Genomic DNA, 25,888 nt, shown 5'->3' with positions numbered 1-25,888 from the left:
CAGAAGCCTGGGGTTAGTTTGCCTGAAAACCTATCTCCCTCTGGAACAGTAATCATAGAATGGTTTGGGTTGGAAGCAACTTTTAAAGGCCATGTAGTTCAACTCTCCTTCAACAAGCAGGGATGTTTTCAACTACGTCAAGTTGCTCAAAGCAATGTCCAACCTGGCCCAGGATGTTTCCACGGACAGGACATCTACCACCTCTCTGGGCAATCTGGGCCTGTGTTTCACCACCCCCATTGGAAAACAAAAATTCCTTATATCTAGTCTACATATAGCCTCCTTTGGTTGCAAACCATTACCCCTTGTTCTATCACAACAGAACCTGACAAGATTTCTGTTCTCATATTTCATACAGGGCTCAAAGTACTGAACAGCAGCAGCACAGAGCCTTCTCTTCTCCAGACTGAGCAATCCAAACTCTCAGCCTTTCCTCATAGGAGAGACATCCCAACCCTCTGATCACTTTTGCACTTGCTCCAATGGGTCCACGCCTTTCTTTCACTGGGAATCCCAGAGCTGGATGCAGCATTCCAGGGGGAGTCTCACCACAGTGGAGTAGCTGGGGAGATCACCTACCTCAGCCTGCTGGTCACACTTCCCTCACTCCAGCCCAGGATATGGTCCCACCTTCTGGGCTGTGAGCTCACATCATTGAAGTCCACCCAGGAAAGACCCCACAGTCACTAGATACCAGCTCAAGAGCTGCTAATTTGTCATCTTCATACATCTCATGCAAAACTGTGTTTGAACTGGTTCCAAGGGGTAATATGAGATTTAACTTTCATGTGCACTTTTAGAAACAGGGAAAAGGCAACATTTTTGTGTGTGTGTCCAAAGGCTCAAGGAGCAGACAAAGTCTGGGCTGGTCCTACCATGAGGAGAAGATGAATAGGGCCACTGGGGTGGAGATGGAACAGAGAACTCCAGGGACAGCTGCGTAGAAACAGATTTGCCCCTCCTGTGAGATGTCATTGGGACCCACCTATTCCACTGTCATGAGCAGCATCTGCTCCATCTCACACAGTGGCTTGTGACAACTGATCTCATTTTCACAAATCACTGTATGGAGACAAGGATGAGCTACCAGTTGGTTCCTGCCAACAGCAGACCCTGCTGGTTCATTTCACCTAGAGATGACAGGGACATGGGGATAGAAAGTTCTCCTCAAGCACCTTGAAATCTGAGCATAGAGGCAGAGGATAGACTGGATGCTCCGGAAAAAACCTATGCATCAAGAATTCACATGTGGTAGGCAGCCTGGAAAACATGACTCAATGTCCCCACCTGAAGATGGAATTAATGCCATCCAATTAAATGCCCATATCTCTAAGTATGCCATCCTATAACACTGATTTTTAGGTTAATGGGAATGCTCTTACAGAAAGTACTTGCGTTCATAAGTGTTTACACATTATAAAGAGCCACATTCCCTGCATAGTTCTACATTTGTAACTAGTGAAAAATTGTCTGAATTATTTATGAAAATAATTTTGATCTGTTAAATCATTTACAAAGTCACCAACTGCATATAATTTTTTTAACGAACTTCTCCAGCCAGGTATAAATTTAAAACAAAAATATGAGAGAGGGGAGAAAAATACTCTAATTAAATATCAGCTTGAAAGAGAAAAGCAAGCATATTGCTGACAGTCCTCAACAGATATAAAACAGCTCCACTTATCTGAAGATTCCTATTTATATCTTGTATTAGCATTTTTAAGGTTTTCTGTGACAAATTAAAGAGAAATAAAGGCCTGATCCTGCTGGCACAGAGTGGAAACATGTACACAGAATATTTAGAAAATACATGCCTTACTTTAATGTCACTATGTAGGCCACTATGTAGGCCTACTGATTCCTTCAGGTTTTTATAGTGTAATACACATGCACCTAAAAGAGTTTGAAATGATGAGTTTAGTAACCACATGCTAGAACTCACCAAGGACTAAGAGCTGCACTATTTACCCAGGCTGCTGGGACAAAAGAGGGGGTAGTCTACAGGGAATTTTGTGTTGATACCCTGTTGCTCTCATAAACTGGCCAGCTCTGCTTGTCAGTGCATACTGAAGTTATTGCACCTCACACATCTTTGCCTTATGCATTGAGTGGAGGCGTCAGCTTGGCCACAGACCTCTCCTTGTGGTCACAAGCTCTGCACGCACGTCCTGAGTGCAAGCAGGACTCCCTCAGTAAGAAGCAGTAGGAATTGGTAGGAATTTTCCATTTGTTTTCCTGCCTCCCCCTGAATCCATTCTACTTCCATTGATGAGAAGTTTTTTCTGGCCTTCCAATTCTATCTTTTTTGTTTATTCTGAATCTTGGCCCTGATATCTTGACCAGCTTTCTCAAAATGTTGCAATGGAAGGAACAAGGAACAACTAACTTCTATTCGTCCTTTCCATGTCACTCATGACTTTATAAACGAGTTGTACATCCTCTCTAGCTGGTCTCTTTTCTGTTATGAAGAGTTGTAGCTTAATAGATCTCAGTCATTCTTATAAAACAGCTTCCATATATTTGAACATGATCACTGATTATCTCAACTTGTTCTACTTAATTCTTTCAAACTTCACCATAGCTCATACACTGTAAAACCCCTAATGCCCTTGGTGTTTTCCCCTAAAATCTCCCTGTCCCTCTCAAAGTGAGCATCCCAATGGTGACACTGCCCTGCAGAAAAATTCCTCCTATCTCTTGCTTACAGTATTTCTCTAAATAGGGTCCAAGCTTTTTACATTAGCTTTGCAACAGCCTTTCATTTTTCCCTGAGACTCACTCCGAGATTCATTTCTACACCATTGCACCTTTTCCTGCTTTCTGGTTAATCAATACACATTTGGTATTCATGCAATTGGATATCCCTTACTACATGCAACACTTCATATTTGTACTTCATGTTATTGCCTTCAGGCTATTTATTTATGTTGAGCTTTACATATGACATTCCTCTGATAATTTCTTCTGTTCTGAAGGGTATGGACTTCAATAAAAAAGCACTTGGAAGCAATTCTTCCTGGGATTTAGACTAGCTGAGGCACAGAATGTTGCATCACCAAAAAGTTTCAAAGGGGAAATCCACTTTCAAGAAATGTATCACTGGTTTCTGGGGAGATACATGCACAACTTAAATCTCATTGCCTTTGGATCGCAAAGAATTAAAATGCTGGCGATCATTAACGGCCCACATAGATGGGAAGTTGATAGGGACTATACCCAGCTGATGGCAAGTAAAAAACAATTAAACAATTTCTAAGAGTTATGTGTGAAATCCTTTCATGATCTAAATAAAAAAATCACAAAAAAAAAAAAACCCACAAAATTGAAACCAAATTAATAACCCCCAAAACCCCCACAAGTAAAAACCCATTACTATTACCTTGACCATTTCCTGGAAGTATTTTGTAAGGCCCTGGATTAATTTTCAAATGTGGTTCCCATAACTGGCTTTTGGAGGAAAACCAGTGCCTTATGATCATCTCTTGTACTGAGACTTTCAGACTACTGCTGGCAGCCTCAGAGAGGAACCACCAGAACCCAGCCTCTATTTCTTGTGTCATATGGTACAACTATTTAGAGAGAAATAATAAGCATAAAGGAAAAGTGCTTGATGAAAGCAGAAGTAAAAATAAAACCGATGATACATCAGAATTCATGAGAAGGTCAGGCTATTTGACACTTTGGAGAAGTGAATTTTCCACATTAGTAGTGTTTTGAAAGAAAATCTGTGATCCTGACTGAAAAATATCATTCAACTGAGCTATAATTGCAGGCATAAATAAATAAATACAAAATAAGTGGACCAGGCCTAAATCTAAGTCCTATCATTTAAAGTCTTACACTATTGCTCCTTATTATAGTGTGCAAGATTTGCTCTGGCTAAGGGTGAAGGCACACTGGCTGGGAGAATCAGATACACAATTTCATGCTAGAGTTGAACCCAGGCTGCCACCACATGTGCTAGAAACAGGAGAACACCTTTGTGTTCCTCTGAGAAATTTTACTCAGAAATTCCCCCTGGCATAGAGAGGAGGAGGTTCTGATTACTAGATGTTTGAACTTTGACAATGTTTTTGGTTTTTTACAATTTTTCTACATATAAATGTACCCAACTTACCCGTTACCATTAAAAGTGAGCATTTTCTCAGCAGTCAGGAAGATTGTCAGTGATTTCCTTCAGATTCTTGTAACAGGAAACTCTGTTCTCATTTCTGGCAAGTGCCCCTATCCTCACAGCTTTTGGCATTTAATGGTTTTGCAGCTATGAAATTCTGATTCCATAAAAAAAAAAAACAAAAACAACCCAAACCCAAGAAAAACTCACAAATAAGAAATACAGTTGTGGTTACAGCTAAACTCTATACCAAGTTTTCCACCAAAATTATGGCAAAAACATCTATATGACATCATCTACTTTGGCTCTCTGTTAACCTCACCATGCTAAGGACAGACCATGGATCTTGGACACAGTGGACACAGGATCCTCTTAGGTGTATTTAGGGGAACAGAGGCTGCAGATCCCTCTACTAAATATATCCACCCCACATTTGGGAAAAAAACACTGTCAACAAGGAAAAATCATCAATGCCCACCATTGCCTTTTTGTAGGGAGAGCTGCCCTTGACTCCAACCCAAACAGAGGAGCCACCTGGCTGAAGAAAAAGATTTCTGAAAGACTTTTTCTTCTCTCAACAGTTCCTGTGTGTCTTTCTTGGTAACCTGACCAGTTCTTCACAGTAGAAAAAGAAAAGGTTACCCAGGGAAGGCTGTAAGGGTGTTGCTTTTGTATATGTGGCACAGACAGCAGCTTCTCTCTACCTCCATGAGCTGATGCCCATTCCCATGGCCTTATATATGAGCTGTAAAGCCACATGGCTCACAAAAAATCCTTGGGAGGAGAAGCAAGTTTAATTCTGGGTTGCCTGGGAATCCTATCAATTCTCTCATTCATAGGAACTTCTGGACCAGGCACTCTCAGTCACAGAGCTCCCTTGGTGCTCATAGTTCTGGCTTGACCCTCTTTGCTGGGGCATGTCCAGGGAGAAGCACAGGGCTAGTGACAATCCTTCCCAGTCAGCACAGACCACTGTCCCTTTAGAGCACCTTTCTCTTTCGAGAATGCCTTTTAAAGCCAGGGCAGAGACTTTTCACCCTGACAGCACTGCCCAAACACTATCCCTGGGGGTAGAGAGTACAAACAGGGTCTGACACTGCTGGCCAAAGGGAACAGTTCTGTAAATGGAAGACATTAGGGAAAAGCACACCACCAACTCTGTGTTGGTTGGGAATGTCTCCTACCTCCAATGTCTATCACCCTGGGGAAGGGGAAAGGAAAGACCTTCCTAAAATGATGTTCTATAAAGGGAATGTGTCCTCCAAAGAGTCCATGGGAATAATAAGGCAAAATAAAGGCAAACTTAAGAGAGTTATAGGAGGGCCCAGTGCACAGTCCTCTACAGATGACATTTTTAATGCCTCAAAGATGAGGAGCTTAGTGCAAAATCAATGTGCTCCTGAGGGAAAGGAGCCAACAGAGCTTAAACTGCTCCCAGTGACTGCAGGCCTACATGGAAGCGATGCTAACAGAAAGGAACAGGCACAAGCTCAGCTTTGGCTGTGGAACAGGAACCTCCCTGTCCTCCTCATAATTAAATTCACACCAGTCACCCATGAAAGGAGCACAAAAGAGCCCAGGACCAGAGCTGTTTGACTCTTGCCTGGCTGAGAGCTGTTGTGAGTCAGCCAGACAGACGGACGGACGGAGAGAACCATAATTCTCAGGATGGCAGCATCCTTGGTGCTGCCCCATCCAGGTGTGGGAATGAGCAGCTTTGGGGCAGTGGTAGCTTACCTGGGGAGAGCTGCCCTCCTGCTTCTGCTCAGTCTGCAATGCAGCTGACTTGTCTGGAGCAAGCTTCCAGGAAAAACAAAAAAAGCAGGCTGGGCAAAGTCTGCTCACAGGCTCTGCTGCAGCAGGAGCATCCATCTTAGATCCAGTGGAGGAGGAGAGCTTGGACAAGCTCCCTTTTTAAAGCAACAGTGCTCCCATTGAGCCTGGCAAGGAAGGGGAGTGCTATGCCCCCAGCAGAGGCTGTGCTGGATCTCTGCAGAGCACTTTATAGGCATTAGCTAATTGAGCTTTGCAAGCACCCTTCCAGCAAATAAACATCACCTGTCAAGATTTACAGGTACAGAAAATAACCTGAGCTAATGTCACCTGCTGTAGAAGTAGCCCATGATTTTAGGGCGCCTGGACCAAAAACCTCTTGGCCTGATTTTTTTGGTGCATCTATAGGTTCCTCTGACTCTGACAGCACAGAACATCTGTATTCTGCTTGTAAATAAGAATGAACATCTGCTTTTCAAAGCCAACCTCAGGGGTATTTCAAGTTGGAAATGCTATAAAACAGGCACAAATCACCAATCCTCAAGATAATGGTGGCTTTTATGACTAAAGATATCTCAGAAGAAAAGTCTAGAGTCAGGTTTAATCAGATTTTGACTGTCTGCTTCTTTTCATGCATCTAGACAGGCTATGGCTTCCCCTTGGATTCCTGTGGTCCTGCTGGCAGAGAATCAGGGTCTGAAAATGAAAATAAAACTCTCCTTGTCCTGGACCACTTAGTCTGCATGACCTGAAGGACAAGATGGGACACCTTGTCTGGATCCATCACCACCCTACAAAAACTGCCATTAGGAAAACAGAACAGTTGTCCTGAATTTTTCCTTCTGTGGCCACTGGCCACTCCATAAAATGGAGACAGCAGGTAGGAAGTAGGGACACATGGGACATGCCACATGGCTGGGAGCTGGTATTCACAGAGTGGTACAAGAGGTTTGTTCAATTTGCTCTTTATTCTCTTCAGACCATATTTTTGTTCTATGGTGGACCCTTAATAAACATCACACTTTTAGCTCTTAGAGTGCTTGACCAAAGAGCTATAAAAGATACCTCAGAGGCTGCCCCCTGCCAGGTTGTTGATGCTGCAGCAGTACTCAACCCAGGCCCAGATTTTTAGTTAGATAGATGCATTCTGGTACCTCGTGGGATTTTCCCTTGTAGGCTGAACAAGTTTGAAATTAAAAAACAGGGCAAGTAAGAACACCCACTAGGGCCTACTTGTGATTGTAGTACATAAATAGATTTAAAAATCTCAGGTTTCTCTCATGCAGGGCTCCAAACTGGAGAATTCTCTTCCCTTACAGCAATCAGACAACAGCTGAAACTCCTGTTGTCCTTCAAATTGTGTTTCAAGGTACATCCATGTATTCAGGCAGCCTGTTTTTTCCTCCAAACCTTCCAGATGTGTGAGAGCTACAAGCTGAGTATTCCCCAAAGGGACAGGCCTAAAGGAATTCAAAGTCCTTCGTTAGGCACTCTGTCAATGCTGCAAGCATCGCTATTTAATTGATGTACTGTTTTTATTATACGTACCCTAAGGGAGTGTGCTGACCAAAGTGTCTTGTAAATTGAATAAATAAACAAATACAGAAGCAAGCATCGCTGCCTTGACCAGCTCATGGTGTGACAGGAAAGTCTGTGTGGTTTAATGTGGTTTTACACAACAACCCAGCTGTCTGGAATGGCTTGTTTGATCCTCACTAACCCTGGCAGGCTCTTCCAGCTCCTTCCTCTACCTCAGCAAAGACAGAGGATGCCTCTCTTACTTTTCAGATTTCTAAGGTCACTTTACTGATTAAATATGTCATTTTAAAAGCTTCCTGTAATGTGAAAACTGCCAATTTCCTTCCTTCATCTGGAAAATGGGTGAATAATTGCATCATTTGCTGTTAAAAGGAATGAAGTAGTATCCTTCTTCTATTCTTTCCCCTTCCCCTGTTGTTGACCTGCCTCACTTCACAGCTCTGCAAAGTCACGATCTCTTTTCATTCTTACTTGAGTATTGTTTGGACCAAAGTACTTCTCAAATATATCTTTTAACAAAACCTTAGAAAATATAGCTGTACCAGTCAGAGTCAGGATTACAGTGCAAATAAAAAAATAGATGCCAGCTGGGGAGATAAACTGGCTTAAGAGAAAGGCCAGCAAACAATATAGACATGGAACCATTACCCAGTAAGGGCTGGCCACCCAAAGCCTTGCACTGCTGCTTGAGCAGGTTTTATAACCTGTGCTCATCGCTGGGCTGCCTCGCAAAAAGCACTATCAGTGCCCCAGCTGGCTTGTACACACTTACAAGAACTGAAGCCACATGCAGTCAGGTCCTCATGCTCATGAATATTATGCATGTGAGAGATTTTACAGCTGTGAGTCATCATCTTTGCCTACATTCATGCGCTTCTTTCCACTCTGGAAGGAAAGTGCTTTCATTCACGAAAAGAAAAAATATAGGTTTCAAGACAGATCATGATGCAATCACACTCTTTTATAGTGTTCAGCTTCTCGTTATGAAATATGATTCCCCTGAGGCATGACTATAGAGTGTGGAAAAGTGAGTTAAAATGGAATACAGGTTGTGCCAGCCACGCCTCTAGGACTGCCCAAATCACTTCCTCTGACTGTAGACTTCCCTCATGGAGCTGCTTAAAATTTTCAGGACAGTTATCTTAGATTGTCTTCACATTAAAATGCACTAAGTGTTGTTAGGATGATCTTTAATATAGAGCTTAAAGAGAATGAAGAAATGAAGATGAACTGGAGACTGAACATAGCCCACGTGTGTCCCAGAGCTCCATGCTCTTTCCCCCTCAACCATGTTGCAAAATTATTTTGGGGCAGGGTAGGTGCCATAGTCGGGATTTTATGTGAGCCAAGCAAAAAGAAAACAATGTGCCCTATTTCTCCCAAATATGTGAGGCCTCTGTTCTCCTTGGGGCAGATACTGGCCAAATCAAATTGAGATAAAATCAAAATCAGGAAAAATGTCAGAGAAGGGTTATTTCTGAGGGGTCATTTGCAGAATCCTTCAGTTTGGATATACTCCTGAAATTGTTTCAAAATAGGAAAATCAGGCAGGATGTCTGCTTTTTTGACATGAGAAACTGGAAATGTTTGACCTTAACATATGATTAGCTGTTAAATGACTTTCAAAGAGACTTTCCTGGGATAATCTACTTAGCCTTTAGCACTCATTTATCGCTTCATAGTGGAGATTAGGGTTGATTCTCAAGAACAGCATTACTTAGAGTATCAACTACATTTCTTCTCAGTTAAGTAAATTATTCTTTTATGGGAATAATGAGAAAATTTTATGTCCTCTTTTCCTGTATTTAATGTATTGTTATGGAATAGGTGACCATGAAAGTCATGTAAGGAATGATGGAAATTAAGCACTCCACAACTGAGAAAAAAAAATCATCAAAAGAACTGATGGATTTGTGGTCACCCAGAAGGTTCTTTAGATATTTCTGAATTATAGATCTGATGGTTGTCACTTTTTGCTACCAGGTATTGGCCTAGACTATGGTTTTAGGTAGAAATTAAAGAATCCTGATAAATTCTTAAGTAATTAAATCAAGGCAAGACTCAGTGTCTGGGCAATCAAAAAAGATTGTGGTTAAGTTTATGATTTCTAGACACGCTTCTAGATCCTTACAAAAATGTTATGTCCAACTGCATCTAACTCAGGCCAAGAAATTCAGCATACTTCATAAGGAAACCTCTTCAGGGCTCTTCCCCTGCAACTCACACAGGCCACATCCAAAGCACTTCATCTTGGGTTTCTGTGGGGATTGAAAGACATGGACCATGCTATACTAGCAAAGCCAATTTATTACACAACTCACTCATATTATTTATAGTTCTCTAAGTTCAATGCTGAATTTTCCACTGGGACCCCTTTGCCCCTGTGTTCCCATAGCAATGCAATCTTTTTGGTTATCAGGTCCTTGTTACATTCTTTTGTGTTAGCAATGTCCTTGTTACATTCTCTCTTGTCAGAGCAGTTAGACGGACCAGACATGATGTCTTCCCTTCTGTTCTTGCCTTGAGTTTATCTCTCCCACAGCTTCCACTGTCCCAGGGCCAAGAGGTCAGCAGCATTATCCAGCTCAGCTTCTGTAGCTGTCGGATCTTCCACAGGTTTCCATGACACTAGAAATCCATGCTTCTTCGGTGGGTGTATGGGGATCCTAAACATCCTGGGATTGTGCTGGACAACTCTGTAGTTTCCAGACTGTGCACTTTCTTCTCTAGCAATTTTTGTGTCATGGGATGTGCCCCAAAATGTTTGTTTGGCTCCAAAAGTCAGTCAAAGAGTGAATTTACATTATGCAACATGTACAGAGGACGAGGCCCTTTGAATTAGCTGGGAAGCTAAAGATATACATGGAGACACACTGGATTTTTATGACAATGGGTCCCCATACATAAGAAGGAATTGTAATCAAATCCTAGGAGGCAGCTGAGAGGTGGCAATCAGAATCTCCAGGACTACAGAATGGTGTTTATCACTAATCCTTTGCTCAGAATGGCATAGGACTAAGGGTAATGGTTTTAAACTGAAGGAGCCATAGTTTAAGTTAGATGTAAGGAAGAAGATTTTTACAAAGGAGAGTGGCACAGTTTGTTCAGAGAGATGGTGAATGCCCCATCCCTGGAAACATTCAAGATCAAGATGGAGAGGACTCTGAACAAGTGGGTGTGGTTGGAGATGTCCCTGAACATTGTAGAAGGGTTGGAGTAGATGTCATTTAAAGGTTTCTTCCAATCTATTCTATTCTATTCTATTCTATTCTATTCTATTCTATTCTAATCTATAATTCTATGAATCTGTGTTTCTCTGACATTACTCTTGTCTTGTTCTGGGACATTCAAACACCAAGAGCCCTCTTCAGCAAAGGTAGTTTGCCAGAGTACCCTGTTGTGACTGCCTTCAGCCTGAGAACATTCAAGGATCAGGTTGATTGACAAATTACCTTAATTTAGCAATTGATTTTGCCTCAAATAAATTGCTCCCATATGTTTACTGTTAATCTTTGGAAACTACTCTTTTACTGGAAATGAAATTCCCTCACATTTTTCACAGGAAAAAAGCACAGACACAGTCAATCACATGCTCAACAGACATATGATGTCACTTGACCATGAGTTCAAATAGGTAGAGGAATGTGCAGGACTGTGGTCTTCAGCTTTTGTTATTATTACCTCTGTTCCAGTATTATCATTTTAAAGATCTTTTTCCTCTCATAAATACCTCCCTCAGTTTATTTCTGCCATTTCCTAACATATGAACTTTCCTATATTTCTCAAAGGTTAATGTCCATATACATGCAGCCAATGTTAGAATCTCAATCACTATTTTCTGTCTTTTATTTAGTGATTGCTGCAAATTAAATTTGTGCTATACTGTGTGAGATGAAAATGCCACCCCCAAAAGCTTAGTAATCAAAGTCAGTCCACTGAAAATTGTTCTGGAGAGGTGAAAAATATATATTTATCTATATATTATTTAAAATATAGGTAACTCATCTTCAGGTATTATTAAAAATTACAGTGTTTAAAGAAAGCAATTCATTCAGCTGTGAATATAAATTCTTGTTTTTACTCTGGATGATTAACAGAAATAGTGAGTTGCTGGAATTCTATTATTTTAATTGGAAACCACTTTTCTGAATAAGATAAACTGCCAGCCACAACCAATAATTATACCTTTATTCCTAAGGATGTGCAATAGTGGTGTCTGTTTTAGACTATTGCATTTTCAGCCATAGGAAGGAGCTAAAGTTACATAAATTTCCTGGAACAGTACTTAGACAGCTGTTTACCTGAAATTGTGCTTGTTTCTGGCATCAGTCTGATATACAACTTATTTTATAGTTGTGGCAGAGAAGTAATAAAGAAATTGCTGAACTATTAGTACACAATTTATGCTTGCCGATGTACCTCACAAAAAGATGCTTTTGTATTTTTGATGAATATTGCTAGTGATAACACCAATATATGGCTTCAGTTTTACTTCCTTTGCTGGATCTTTATGTGCAACAACAGATTTAAACAATTTAGTGTCGGATCTCAAGATCTCAGTCCTGAGATGCTGAGCCTCCGAGACCCTGGGGGGGCTCGGGACTCCTGGAATGTTGCCAGAAGTGTCTGGTAACTGGACTTTAACCCTACACAGGAGACGACAAGGATGAGGGCTTCACCGGGTGAGTGGTGAAGGGATTAGTTAATTAGAGGGTGAGACACAAGGTTTAGGATTTATGTACAGGGGGGTTTAGAGGAGTAAGATGGAGGAATTGGGGTGTGTCCTGCCCTCCTTCTTCTTCCTCCTCTCCTCCATCTTCTTTGGCCACGGTGGCACCTTTGGATTGGTTAGTACTGAGAGTACACCGAGTTATAAGAATAGATGGTATTGGGGAAAAATGATAAATATTGTATACGTCACAAAGGGTATAAAGATAGGTGCTGCCCGGGAGGGCAGAGACAGTGTGCCCATGGCTGACTGCTGAGCGGATCTTTGTTAGGCTGAAAGAACATCTTTTAGATAAACAATTAGTAAACATAAAACCAGAAAGAAGAACTGAAGCCTCTTCTCGTCCTTCGACCCGCGGGCTGCTCCTGAGTCCTCCATGCTCTCTGGGCTTCCAGGCCCCTCAAACAGCCGAGATAAACCGGACACTTGGCGTCCCTGGACGGACTCGAATCAACAAAACCTTTCGGGGAGATTAACCGGACATTTGGCTTCCACTGGGTGAGCTCTGACCACCACAACCTTTTGGGGGGGGGCACCACCACCACCTTCAAAGCCCTGAAGACAAAGAGAGAGAAGAAGAAAACAAAAAGCTAACAGAGACTGCAAAAAAAAAAAAACAGCAGTCACTGAGAATTCCACCTCTCAGTTTCTGCCGAAGACAATCGTAGCAGAACAGCCCGGATTGGAACCAGAAGGCGCCCTGGAACCACTTCTCCTGATCTGCTGGACAGTGATCGAGACGTCCAGACTGCTCTGGCGACAGATTCGGTAAGAAAGCCTGAAAAATAACAACATGGGGGGCACACCTTCCCAGGAACAACGGGAAATTTTGTCCACCTTATAAGGTGTGACACAAACATAAAAAAAAATTAATTAGCTCTGGCCTTAAAAGGCCAGGAAGGTAGACCTCCAGACGCAGCAGACATCTGGGGGGGGGAGGAGCATGACTCCAGAAAAATAATTAATTAGCTCTGGCCTTAAAAGGCCAGGAAGAAATAACCCAACAGACGCAGCAGACGTCTGGGGGGGGGCCCTCAAAACAGGGGGGAGCAAGACTCCGGAAAAGATTAGCTCTGGCCTTAAGAAGCCAGGTGGAAATGCTCTTGGAGAAAAAAGAGCAAGAAATATTATTAAAATACCCGGTCCCAAAACCCAGAAACCCTGGGAAACTCCCAAAAAGCGTCCTGAAAGCCCAGAGAGCATGGAGGACTCAGGAGCAGAGGGGGAGCAGGGGGGGCGTGAGAGGGGACCGGGGGAGGCGCTTTCTCGCGGCAGCCAGGCAGCGGCGGAGCAGGCGGGGAGCGCGGGTAAAGAAAAAACAAGAGACGCGTGTTCAGATACGGCTTTGCTAAGCTCAGGGCCGGGGGGTGCAGCGGCCCCGGGGGCCGGCAAGGTAGCAGAAACGCGCGCGGCGGGCAAAACTCGCAAGAACCTGGGGCAGAAGTCACATGCCAGCGCAGCAGGGGCGTCCGACATGGGCAGCGGCATGGGAGAAATTGCGCAATCCCAGAAAGCTGCGGTGAGACGCAGGGGGCGCGCGGTTGTGACGCAAAAAACCCGGAGCGAGTCGCGGCGGGCGCGGGTGCCGGCGGGGACGGCCGCACACACCGACATAGGGCCACACACACACACAGCGTCGGAGGAGGAGGAGACAAGAGTCAGGGGCAGACCGAGGGAGGAAAATTCAGAGGCGGAAGAAAAAGGGAGAGGAAAAAATTACCTCGGGAGAGACAGGGCGGCTCGGAAAGCACGCATGCGCAGAGTAAAGAGCGCGGGCGGGGGCGGGCCAGACCCACAGTGACGTCTCAGGCGAGGAGGGGCCCTCTCCAGACTTGGTGCCTTTGGTAAAAAACCCTCGCGGAGTCCCAAGCCTCTCCCCTCCCGGGGAAGCTTGTGTGTTCTAACCCTATTGTCAGTTGAATCAAAAAACAGGTAACCCCGGTCTCAAGTAGGCTTGCAAACAGCAACAATTGGCGGAACAAAGAGGCAGTTGTGTTCATGGCTCCCAGCCACGGAGGCCGGTGACAGCGCCACTCGTGGGGGAATGACCGAAGTGCACGACATGCATTTTCCTCAACAAGATATAAGAAGAAACGAATACTCAGACAAAAGTCGGGACTCAGACTGCAAAGGACAACTCAGAAGAGAAACAAGAGAAACGGAAAGACTCTGGGGGGGTTTTCTCTTTGGGGTCTTGAATATTTCTGTATAAGGACGAAAGACTCTGGGGGTTTTTCTCCTTGGGATCTTGAATTGCAATAGGCAATGGGGCAAATTTACCTATTACAGGGGAAACTGACAAAGGATCATATATTGATCAGCTGGTAGATTTCTTTGACATTTCTCCCATTTGGAGAGGAATTTTAAGGGCAGATTTCTTTGACATTTCTCCCATTTGGAGAAGAATTTTAAGGGTAGGATTTTATGTTTTAATAGTTTAGGATTTTATATTGCAATAGTTCTCCTAGTCCTCATCCATGTCGTCCCAGATGCCATGAATCGGATTGTAAAAGAGGTTTTCTTGGGGCAAACAGAAGGGGGAGATGTCGGATCTCAAGATCTCAGTCCTGAGATGCTGAGCCTCCGAGACCCTGGGGGGGCTCGGGACTCCTGGAATGTTGCCAGAAGTGTCTGGTAACTGGACTTTAACCCTACACAGGAGACGACAAGGATGAGGGCTTCACCGGGTGAGTGGTGAAGGGATTAGTTAATTAGAGGGTGAGACACAAGGTTTAGGATTTATGTACAGGGGGGTTTAGAGGAGTAAGATGGAGGAATTGGGGTGTGTCCTGCCCTCCTTCTTCTTCCTCCTCTCCTCCATCTTCTTTGGCCACGGTGGCACCTTTGGATTGGTTAGTACTGAGAGTACACCGAGTTATAAGAATAGATGGTATTGGGGAAAAATGATAAATATTGTATACGTCACAAAGGGTATAAAGATAGGTGCTGCCCGGGAGGGCAGAGACAGTGTGCCCATGGCTGACTGCTGAGCGGATCTTTGTTAGGCTGAAAGAACATCTTTTAGATAAACAATTAATAAACATAAAACCAGAAAGAAGAACTGAAGCCTCTTCTCGTCCTTCGACCCGCGGGCTGCCCCAAGGCCACCCCCGGGCCTTCCAGGCCCCTCAAACAGCCGAGATAAACCGGACAATTTAGAACATGAGAATAAATATTAAAAGAAGAAGCATTTATGCAGCTCCTGAGAGTTTAACAATGCTTGCACAGTCAAATTGTCCATCTATGTACCAGGGACAAACACAGCTGCACTTGGTTTTAATGGGAAATATTTGTGTTAATATTCCACGTATCTATGCAGATTGAAATTAGGTACTGTCTAACTTTAAAGGGTGCTATTCTGTAAATTGGAGTTGTCAGGCTGAGCCAGGCTCATGCTGGAGAACTGACAAGAGCCAAAAAGTGGGAAACTGCCTCACCACCAAGGCAGAATGGCAAACCACAGCTGAACCTCCCTCTAACATCCATATGAGATTTCTGGCTACTGGTAAAAATTACTTTTCTAGGATAAACTGGTTGCCCCTAGGATTCCTCACCAGTTCATATCCTATATTTGGGTAACAACTGTCTGGGAGGTCCTTCCATCTGTAAACCTGAGCTGTCTTTAAATTAAGAGAACTATTTACAGCACTTGTGTAACTGAAGGTGATGGTGCAGTCATGTGAGGGTAGGTTGACATCCCGAGGCTCTGTCAGCTGTTCCTTCCTGCCACCTGTACCTATCCCTCCATGTCCCAGGCAGTCTTCTTTTCCCTCTTTGCTGGCACATCCCATCTCTGCCAGAATATCATGAAGCTTGTGTCAGATCTTGGCACAGGAACATAAAGAGGAATTGCTGAACAGGATTCAGGAGCCGTGGGAGAATTATATCTACTACTGTGGCTGCTGATCCATTATGAGTATCACAGCCAGAAACTCCCATCTGGAGTCCCCCACCAACTGCTCTTGAGCAGGTTTCGATGCAGTGGTATCAACAAGTTGAAACTTCGCCCTAGAGAGGAGTTTAAGCAGAAGTGGAAACTCCACCCATAATCAGTCCCTCTTATTTGAGATCTCAGGATGCACATAGATCATATTTTAACGCATTTCTGTGCAATTAGGCAGGTTAGAAACATCCTCTAAGGAGGGCTATATTAGAAACATCCAAAGGAGGGTTGATTTTAAATTCTGCTGCTCTGTTCTACTGAAAAACCTGAAAAATATCTTGAGACAGAGGAACACAGTTATGAACTGATCGTTCCTGATACTAGATATTTCTGTAGAGGTTTCTTACAGCTATCTTGCACAAAGCAATATATTGCCATTTTTTCAGTACAGACACATTTCTCATCTGACAGTTCTAAGAATGTTTCTTTTTTTGTACAGAAAGGAAGATAGAAGACTAGGATGTTTTTACTTGGAGCAAGGAATGTTCTATGCCATGCATTATTTAATGAGGAAAAATGTAGATCACAGAATCTCAGGATAATTCATGTTGGAAGGGAACTCAGGCAGCCCTTGGTCCAAACTTCCCCTTAAAGCAGGATCAACTATGAAGGCAGAAGAGGTTGCTCAGGGCTTTTTTTCAGTTAAGTCCAGAAAGATTCCAAGGATGGAGATTGCGCTGCGTCTCCGGGAAACCTGGCCCACTGTTCGGCTGTTGCAGCATGAACCATGTGTCCTTATGTCCATACTGAACTTCTGTCATTTCAATCTAGGAAAATTACCCCTCATCCTTCCACCATGTGCCATTCAGGTCAGTGATTATTTGCTCTTGAAGCCATTCTTTCCTGAAAGCTGAATGAGGCTTGGTCTTTGTAGCCCCGCAAAAGGAAAGCGTGCCAGCTCTGATCATCTCAGTGGGCATCTCCTAAACTTGCTTGTATTTAATAAACATCTGCTTTGTACTGGAAGATGCATGGGGTTTAACAAGCTTTGAGAAGAGGAAAGTAACCACTTCCCTGGATAGTCTGCCTCTGCTCCTCTTTATACACATTGAATTTAATGAAGTTTTGGTTGGCCTTATTCTCTATACCATCCAGGTCTGTAGATGGCAGCCCTGCCTTTAATCATGTCAACTTCTCCCTGCATTGTGGTGTTTGCTGACCTGATGAGCATGTGCTCCTCATCCCCAGACTCTGCTAGAGACCAGTTGATAAAGAGCAAAGATCCTAGAATAGATTTTTGTGATATGCTTGCCATCAAGGTAGAGGGTGACCCACTAACCAGTGCCCTCCAAGTCTGGTCATTCAACTAGTTTGTGCCTTATCTAGCTGTCCAGAAACCTGGATACAAGAGGAGGAAGGTCAAAAGTCTTAAAATTATACCCATGGGTACTTCTCATTTACATGACTATTCATTTTATTATAGGTTTATGGCAACCATGGCCTTGACTGGGTAATAAAATGCAGATGTATGGACACCACTGAATTTTAACAACATCCTGGATGACCTAGAAGAAGCTGGATTACAAGCAGAATGTAATTCAGGATGAGATTTGTAGAGATCAGGAGGATAATAGAAAGCAACCACAGTCATACGCTCTTTCCATAAAAAAACTGTCCTACTGTTACTGCACCAGAAAAGCTCCCTGGGAGAGAAAGGAGGGAAGGACAAAACCAACAAAGGCACAAATGAGGAAAAAGAAATGGTACAAGTGGCACACAATCAAAAAAGCATGTTGGTAGGGAATGAGAGGGGCAACCTGAGCTGAGCACCCATGAGTGCAGTCTGTTCCCCGGAGGTGCCAAATAAACCAGTGAACACCACGCACTGGTGCTCACAGGTGAGAGGAGGAGGGAAAGAAAACAGGACTCAACCTCTATAGAGCCTCCACCATAAAATTCCCTCTTGCAGCCAGTGGGTTTGCCCATGCCTGAGGGAAGATGGTGATGATGTTTGATGTGTGCCTGGGCCCTTGGTGAGGAGAGACTTTGCATCCAGGGACAAGATATGGGGAAAAGGAGGCACTGATCCATAACAGTCCCATGCTCAGCAGGGTTGTTCAATATTTTCAATCTAAAAATGCAAACCCTACAACTTTTTGAAAGCAGATCTGTTAAGAGTTAAAATGTAATAAATTATTACATTTAAAATTCAAACACGCAACAGTTTATGCTAAACCTAGGCTTTCTACAATTATTACAACCAACTAAAGATATAAGAAAGTGTATTGCAACAATTATTAATTCCCAGATTTGAACGAGTTAAGGAGTGCTACCTTCTCCCATAATGGAACAGCTGAAACTGAGAAAATGCTGCTTTTTTTACAACAGCTTGATCTTCATAAATATGTCAAATTACTCTGTATTGTACTTTTAACAAAAGACTGTATGCAAATATTTACATGTTTTCCAAAGGCCATTACTTTCCGCTTTTGTTGTGTAAATAAGCATTTGCCTTCATTTCTTTGAGTTTTCATTTATTATCAGATTCAACAGGAATATTTTCATCATGTGAATTAATCCACTGAAATCTGAGAAAATAACTCAGAAATTAATTAGACAACATGCTGTTCTCCTTTTATAACTTACAAATAGAAGTCAGATAGGAGAATATGAGAGCTACAGTTTACTAACTAAAATTTAAAGAACAAATGACCCACTTTTGAAAGTGCCTAAAAACATAAGACTTTGAAAAATATCAACCAAGACTAGCTCCCAGGTCTGCTTTAGTTCAGCTATACTGGTAGTATTGAAAGGGAAGTGCTTGGCTGCTCAGTGGTTTTGAAAATCCCACCGATTACCTTTTTATTCTGTGTACACACCAACACATCAGATTTTCAATTCATCATATTTTTAATGAATTAGTCACCAGTTAAATTCAAATCTAATTTTAAAATAAAAAAATTAAGACAGAGAAAATATCTTATAAGTGATCAAATTTATTCAATGGATGTGTGAGTATCAGTAGATTCTTCCCTCTAGGAAATAAGGAAAACCAAATTTTCTTTAAAAACTTTGTCTGTCTGCACAGCATTACATTAAGTCACTAGACCAGTAATTGTGAAAGATTCCTTAGGACATAAAATGCATACAAAATTAAAAAAAAAAAAAAAGACAGTTTAACTTAAGATTTCATGCTTTTGATTAAATTCATGTTTCTGACCAGTGATTTAATTCACTTTGACTTAAGTCAATCTACATTGCCTCAGGTTCTCTATCTGTGTATTTCACATTTATAAAATGGATGATATTACGAGTTCCTTTCATTAGCCAGTGTGCCTCATTAGGAAGAGCAATGCTTCTTACAGCTAAATTGGATTTTGCTCTACTCTATGGTTCCTTGATCCTTTGCTGATTTTTCCTTCTTATCAGCCAGAAACACAAGGGTTTTTTGTGATGTGGACACTTGTCCACTAGATGCTGCACTAAGCCCACCTACTTATTTCATACCTCCATCCTGCTGTGGATAGAACCTGGACTTCTCTGACTAATTCCTTCAGGTAGCCAAGTTACCTTGACTAGACATGAGGTGCATGAGCTTATGCTTCCATCTAATAGCTCAACTTGGTTTCATCTTTGGTCTCAGACTAGGTGGTTACTTGCCAAAGTAACCACTAACACAGGTTAGTGGTTATGAGCTATTCTACACACCTATACACTCACAAATATTCACTCTGACATACTGAATGAGGCTTTAAGTCCCTTTCTCCAATTTTGTGCCCCTCTTTAAAGAGGGGACACGGCATCTTCTGGGTTCTGGAGCATGGTCTAATAGCATAGATGTGAAACAAAGAGTAGTTGCAGGCTTTGCTGTCTGCTTCTGGGGCTCAGGACTGCTGGGGTGAAGCCCAGAACCAGCAGGGCAGTTGATGCTGTGGCTCACTTGTAAAAGTAAGTGCTATGTAAAAGCCTATGCTCTCCAGGATTGGGAAATTTTACATTTGTTTCTCTCCTCAGATTTTTCTGCTGCTGTGTTCAAACAGAACTCAAGCAGAAGAGTTCAAGCAGAAGAATAATTGTGACTCTGTGCAATCGAATAATTTCCATCTAAAAAAGCCAGCCAGCTCCAACAATTATTCCAGGAGGGAAGATGACACTGGAGTGGAAGAGATGGCAAAGCTACATGAAGGTCCTGTCAGAAACAGGCACACACATACACATAGACCATGGGCAAAAACGAGGGCTTTTACAGCTCTTTCACTATGCCCAAGATTAGGGAGCCATGGAGGTGATTTAAACAATTAATCTTTACACTCAGTTGCTTAAATTCTACTGAAAGTTTAATCTTGCCCAATTGTCTTTTAAGCCATTTCCTCAGGATGTGATTTACTGGTCCAAACAAACATTTCCAAAGTGACACAGAATAAGTAGTTCATTCACCAAACACTATGTGAAAGTTTTTTTCTTATACAACTGCCATAGGAGGCCACATACTCTTGTGGCCATACATCCCATACTAGTTTCCCAATCCCTTGAGAAAGGTATGAGTTCCTTCCTCAGATACATTTCAGGCTACGTGTCCTTATTGGAACAAATCAAGCTATCATAACATGTTTAAATTTAATTAACTTTTACTATACCTATTGAATATCCCCTATGTGTGCACACTGGTGACTGAACTTAAAATCTTGGCAACACCAAAAACAAAAAAATCTTATTATCCTTTACCTTAAATAATATATGCCAAAAACAAATACTGTTACTTTTATTTATTATACTACAATTGTGCTGTATATCTTCAATCAATTCTAAAACTGACTGAAATGAACCAGTTTTGCTAAACATTAGGCAAAACCATGGTAATCTTCTAATACAAAATACACCAATGCTTGAACTCCAGCCTTCTCCTTCCAAAACATGTTACTCTTTATTTTGGAGCTAGTTCTTTAATACAAATTCACAACCAACAAATGGATACAGAATGAGCTGAGTTCTCAAACTGTGCTTGCCTCCTTGATGGAGAGTGGGAACAAAGGTGGATGAAGGCATTTTACTGTGGTCCACTGTGACACAGGATCAAGACAATATCCACAAACTATGAGATGGCTACTCCTCCTTATGAGGGCAAGAATTTTAACCCATCACTGAGTTTTCCATGCTATATTTAGCTTCTTATGTGGAAAGGAAAAGAAAAAAAACAACCCAGAACAGGACCTGAGCTATCTTTGAAAGCTGCTTCTTTTCCAGCTACTTGTCTCCTCCATCCAAGCAGGGAAACAATCAACACTGGCTTCTTCCCTATGGCTTAATTCCTCTGCTCACTTGCTGATCCCAGGTTGGGATAGTACAAGGTTCTAAATATCTCACAGCATTTTTTGGGAAAAAAAGAATGAAACCCCATTTGTTCTCCTTGAGCTGAAACTAGAATTCCAGTTGGGGAAATATTAAACCAGGTCCCCAGCATTGTGCCAGAAGGATATGTCCTCCAGCTCATCCCACGTGCTGAGCACATCTCACACAGACCCCATTTTCTGCTGATGCTGTGGCTCACTTGTAAAAGGAACTGGACTGCAGCACTGTGAGCACTGGTATTTTGTATTGAAAACAAATTTTCAGAAGGTGCCATTGTTCTAGGTCCCAGGGCAGATACACACGCTCCAGAAGACACCTGCTCTAGGGGAGTCAGGCACTATGTATCACCAAGCCTGGCGAACAAAGGATTCCCTCTTTCCCTCCCTCAAAGCTTTCTTTATTGGGTAGGCAGAGTCAGCACAGTTAATATTATGATATACAAAGACCTCACAACTTAAATAATCATAAATATATACTGTCATGGCAAAGAATGACAGCAATGAGAAAACTCATCCTGGTCCCACTACGCAGTGGCCAAATTGACGCTAACTGTCCGAGGAGTGGATGGGTAGTTCTCCTTCAATTATTGATAGCAGGGTTGGCCCCAAATTATCCCTAAAATGAACAACACATTCAAAAGACATTTTTGTTAATAATGAATTACATATTCTGGACCTAAAGGTTCAGGTACATTTAACTAAATGGAAAATTTGAAAGAAAAATTTACAGAAAACATTAGAGAAAGCTTTTGATTTCAAACTGAGTCAGTCACAAAACAGAAACAGAACAAAACAAAAATTAACACTCAGTTTTAAAGTTTGTAGGAAAACTCTCCACAATCTTTCTGAAATTCCTTCCACTTTTAACTTTTCATACCAAAATAATTTGCTAAGGCAATGTTTTAGGTTTAATACCAGAATGACTAGACACCTCGTATTGAGCTCTGTAGCACAAGACATTAATTTTCTTCCATTTACCTTGTACTGAGCCCAGTTATTTGAGCTAAACTACATAATTTCAGCCCATGAAAAACTAAATTATTAAGTGCCATAGGTAGGGGACAGAAAAGAACAAAGTGTTACCTTGGGCTTCAATAATAACAAGGAATTGATTAGGTAAGAAATTATCCATAGTCCAAGCTATAATAAAGCCTGAAAAAAATCCCAAGGTTCCTTCTAATCTGACTTGTGGAAAATTCAGTCCTGTCCCCAAGTCTCATGATATATTTAATCCTCACTAGCTAGCTAAGATGTACCAGCCAAGAATTTAAAGCAGAGGATTCTCAATACCCCCTTAAAGCATTGGCCTACTCAATCTGACATGCTGTCTCCAACCTCATTCAACATCGGTGTTTTAAAGGAAAGGGGGAAATATAATTTCTGAGCATACAAATTCAACTTGTATTATGATGGAAAATAGTCCTTCCTGAACCTTGTGATCAACTAGATAATCTTAAAATATGATGTTTAAAGACAGAATGGCTACTGACCTGAATCACAGAAACACCTCATCTAGTCTTCTGGTTCAAATGAATATTTAGCAAAGATTTTAGGGAAAAAAAAAAAAACACCACACAAAACCATAATCACAATACTTAGATCACTTCATTCACTATCCATTGATAGATTTATCTTCCAGGAGTGCATAACATGTATAATTATACATTTGTGCAGCATAATTACACACTACATCAGGAGCAGAGATTCCTAGTTTTAAATCTAATACTTCATATTTTCATGGGGTACACACTACATTTTGCAATGTGCAAAAAAAAAAACCAAAAAGAGTCTTGATCCCATTCATAGAATCACAGAATCATAGAATGGCTTGGGTTGGAAAGGACCCTAAAAATCATCTAGTTCCAAATCTCCTGCCTTGGGCAGGGACACTTTCAGTATTATATATATCCATACATATTTTATAAGTATATGTACATATGAATATATATGAGCATTTAATTATAGCTATTATACATCTATAGCTATAGATGACAAGTCATTAAGACAATAATGAGAACTATTACCTTCATATTGACCAGGAAGCATTAGAAGCCTGTTGAAAGCAATGCTGATCTTACTCTGTTCTGGCTACAACCCATTAAAAGAGTAAATGAGACATTTTCATTTTCATTTTTTCATTGACAGCAGGGTCAGAAGGAACGAGGTAGTCAGGCCCCTGCAAGCACAGGGCTCAGGGTGTCTCCCAGAAGTCATATTTAAGGCAGATCTTTAAAGAAGGTTATCTAATTTCATTTTAAGAATTACTAAGGTTCTCTAATGTTTACTCTCACTGTGAAGTGGTGCTAACTTATCTCATTTCTGCTTTCATGTTACTGAGTAATTTTAAACATTTTCTAGTGAATTGAAAGAAAACCTTCATATTTTCCCTTAAAGAAGGAACACAAGTCCTGTAATCAAATCCACCCACTCAGCAAATGAAATAGATTGAGATCCTTTAGCCTGTTGGGAAGGATCAATTTTTTCATGTTTTCTTCTTTTTCATGTTCCCCACTGTTTCCACATCTGTCTTAAAATAGTGACTTAGATAAAATTCTAGCAAGTATCTTATTAGTGCTATAACATCTTGGACCACATTTCCATTTCTTTCCATTTTCTTCTTTTTATTTACCCAAGGGTGACATCACATTGGCTAGTTACAGTATTGCACTCAGAAAAGCATTTAGGAAAAAACTGCTTATAGTGTTATTTGAGTCCTTCTCTGATACTTGCATCTGTGTATCCAAACTAGCATATTCCCTTGTAGCTGCAGATCCCAGGATGTAAAAAGCACTTCCATCTAATCACATTTTTCCTCTCATTGCAGCCTCAGAAATTGTGTAGCTGCCTTCAGCTTCCTTTAACAAAAATAGTTTTATATCTTCAGCCTGTTTCTTGTCTTGTATTCCATTCTGTCTGTACCACTTTTGGTTTACTGCTTTCCATTCCCATTCAGTCAGTTTGGATTGGCTCCTTGACTTGCTTTGTTTTCAGAAAGCAAATGTTTTTTACCATGTTTTCTGAGGTATAACTTTGAGGACACTCAACACTTTTCCCAGATGTGCCAGGAGTTATTTTAATCTTTGACAAACAATGCAATAAAAATAATTATTCATTGATATTACATTCTGCTTGTATAAATACAGCCAGATCATTATTACTGCTACCAAGGAAACTGGGCTGAGTAATTAACCATTTCTGAGTCACAAAGGCAATTAACAATCCCTTGTTGAATCATGGAATCATTAAGGCTGGAAAAGACCTCTAAGATCATCAAATCCATCCACTAACCTAGCACCACCTTCATCACCACATCCCCAAGTGCCACATTCACATACCTTTAGAAGACTTTTGGGCATGGTGATTGTACTACCACCCTAGGGAGCTTGTTCCAATGCCTGATCACTCTTTCAGGGAATATTTTTTTTCCTGGTATCCAATCTAAACCTCCCCTGGTGCACCTTGAGGCCATTTCCTCCAATCCTGCCACTTGCTATCTGGGAGGAATGAGTGATCCCCACCTGGCTATACCCTTCTTTCAGGGAATTTTGGAGAGAGAGAACGTCTCCTGAGCCTCCTCTTCTCCAGGCTAAACAACCCCAGGAACCTCAGCCCTCCTCATAAGACTCGCTGCTCCTCACAAGACAGTAACTTGAGCTCCTGGGAAGCAAGCTGAACACATTTGAAAGCTGTGGGGGCCATCATTTCCTGTAGTATAGACAGAAATAGTGTAGCTAGAATTTATACACAGACATGTAACAATGCCTTCTAATTTCCACAAAACACTTATGCCAAATTCTGCAGCCTATTCTAATTTCTGTGGAATTGCTATCTGATTGCCAAGTCATCCCAAAATATAGGAAAATCAAGAAGAAAAAAAAATCTAAAGCTACTAGCTGTGGTAGAGAATACAATATATTTTCCCAGACAATGTTGGTGATTGTGCAAAAAGCAGTGCCATCAGTTTCTATTCTGTTAGTGCTTGAGGACTTGCTGCACTGGAGCCACAGTGAAGCAGTGCCTGGTGTGCAGGTGTGGGCAGAGAGCTGCTGCTGTCCCCTGGTAATCAAGGTGTCAGAAGCACAGAGACTCCCTTGTCTGCTCACAGCTGCAGCAGGAGGTGTCACTGACAGCATTTTCACAGCCTATTCATTGGTGTAAGGACAGGGTGCAGATAATGGGAGAAGCCAGCATCCCCCAAGAAAAGAAGGTAGAGAAAATAAACAGATTGCCATCAGGAAAATGATACTTAAGAATCAGAAAGGTGAACCTCTAAATTAAAATAGAGAAACTGGACAAAAGAAGTTACAAAAGCAATCTTTTAGACAGAAGTTACTAGAAACCTCTCAATAAATAAAATCCAAACACGAGAAAGGGGCAAGGACACCTCTGACATCAGAATAACAAAGGCATTTGACATAAGAATAGCAAAAACTGATAATTTGAAGTCTATAAATCTAGCTCCCCGCTGCAAGTTGCACTTCCAGGGAAGTCAGTGCCAATAC

The 25,888-nt window shown here is 41.7% G+C and overlaps 1 protein-coding gene across 29 annotated transcripts in view; it reads right to left on the bottom strand.

Moving 5' to 3' along the window:
* The window catches only part of DLG2 (discs large MAGUK scaffold protein 2), a 993,421-nt gene that overhangs the window by 627,158 nt on the left and 340,375 nt on the right, over nucleotides 1-25,888 (bottom strand). For 2 of the 29 annotated variants that reach the window (XM_074535072.1, XM_074535076.1), the window contains exon 1: nucleotides 3,380-3,403. The exons of 26 other annotated variants lie outside the window; for them this stretch is intronic. In XM_074535072.1, the coding sequence (XP_074391173.1) occupies nucleotides 3,380-3,388 (9 nt within the window). In that variant the 5' untranslated portion in view covers nucleotides 3,389-3,403. Of the gene's footprint in view, nucleotides 1-3,379; nucleotides 3,404-5,851; nucleotides 6,002-25,888 lie in introns of those variants that run through there. One more of the 29 variants, XM_074535065.1, reaches the window with a different exon arrangement.

This window comes from Zonotrichia albicollis, chromosome 2, assembly GCF_047830755.1.
Source record: "Zonotrichia albicollis isolate bZonAlb1 chromosome 2, bZonAlb1.hap1, whole genome shotgun sequence".
NCBI lineage: Eukaryota > Metazoa > Chordata > Aves > Passeriformes > Passerellidae > Zonotrichia > Zonotrichia albicollis.
The sequence above is the reverse complement of the archived record's forward strand: the minus strand, read 5'-3'. Positions and strand labels throughout refer to the sequence as shown.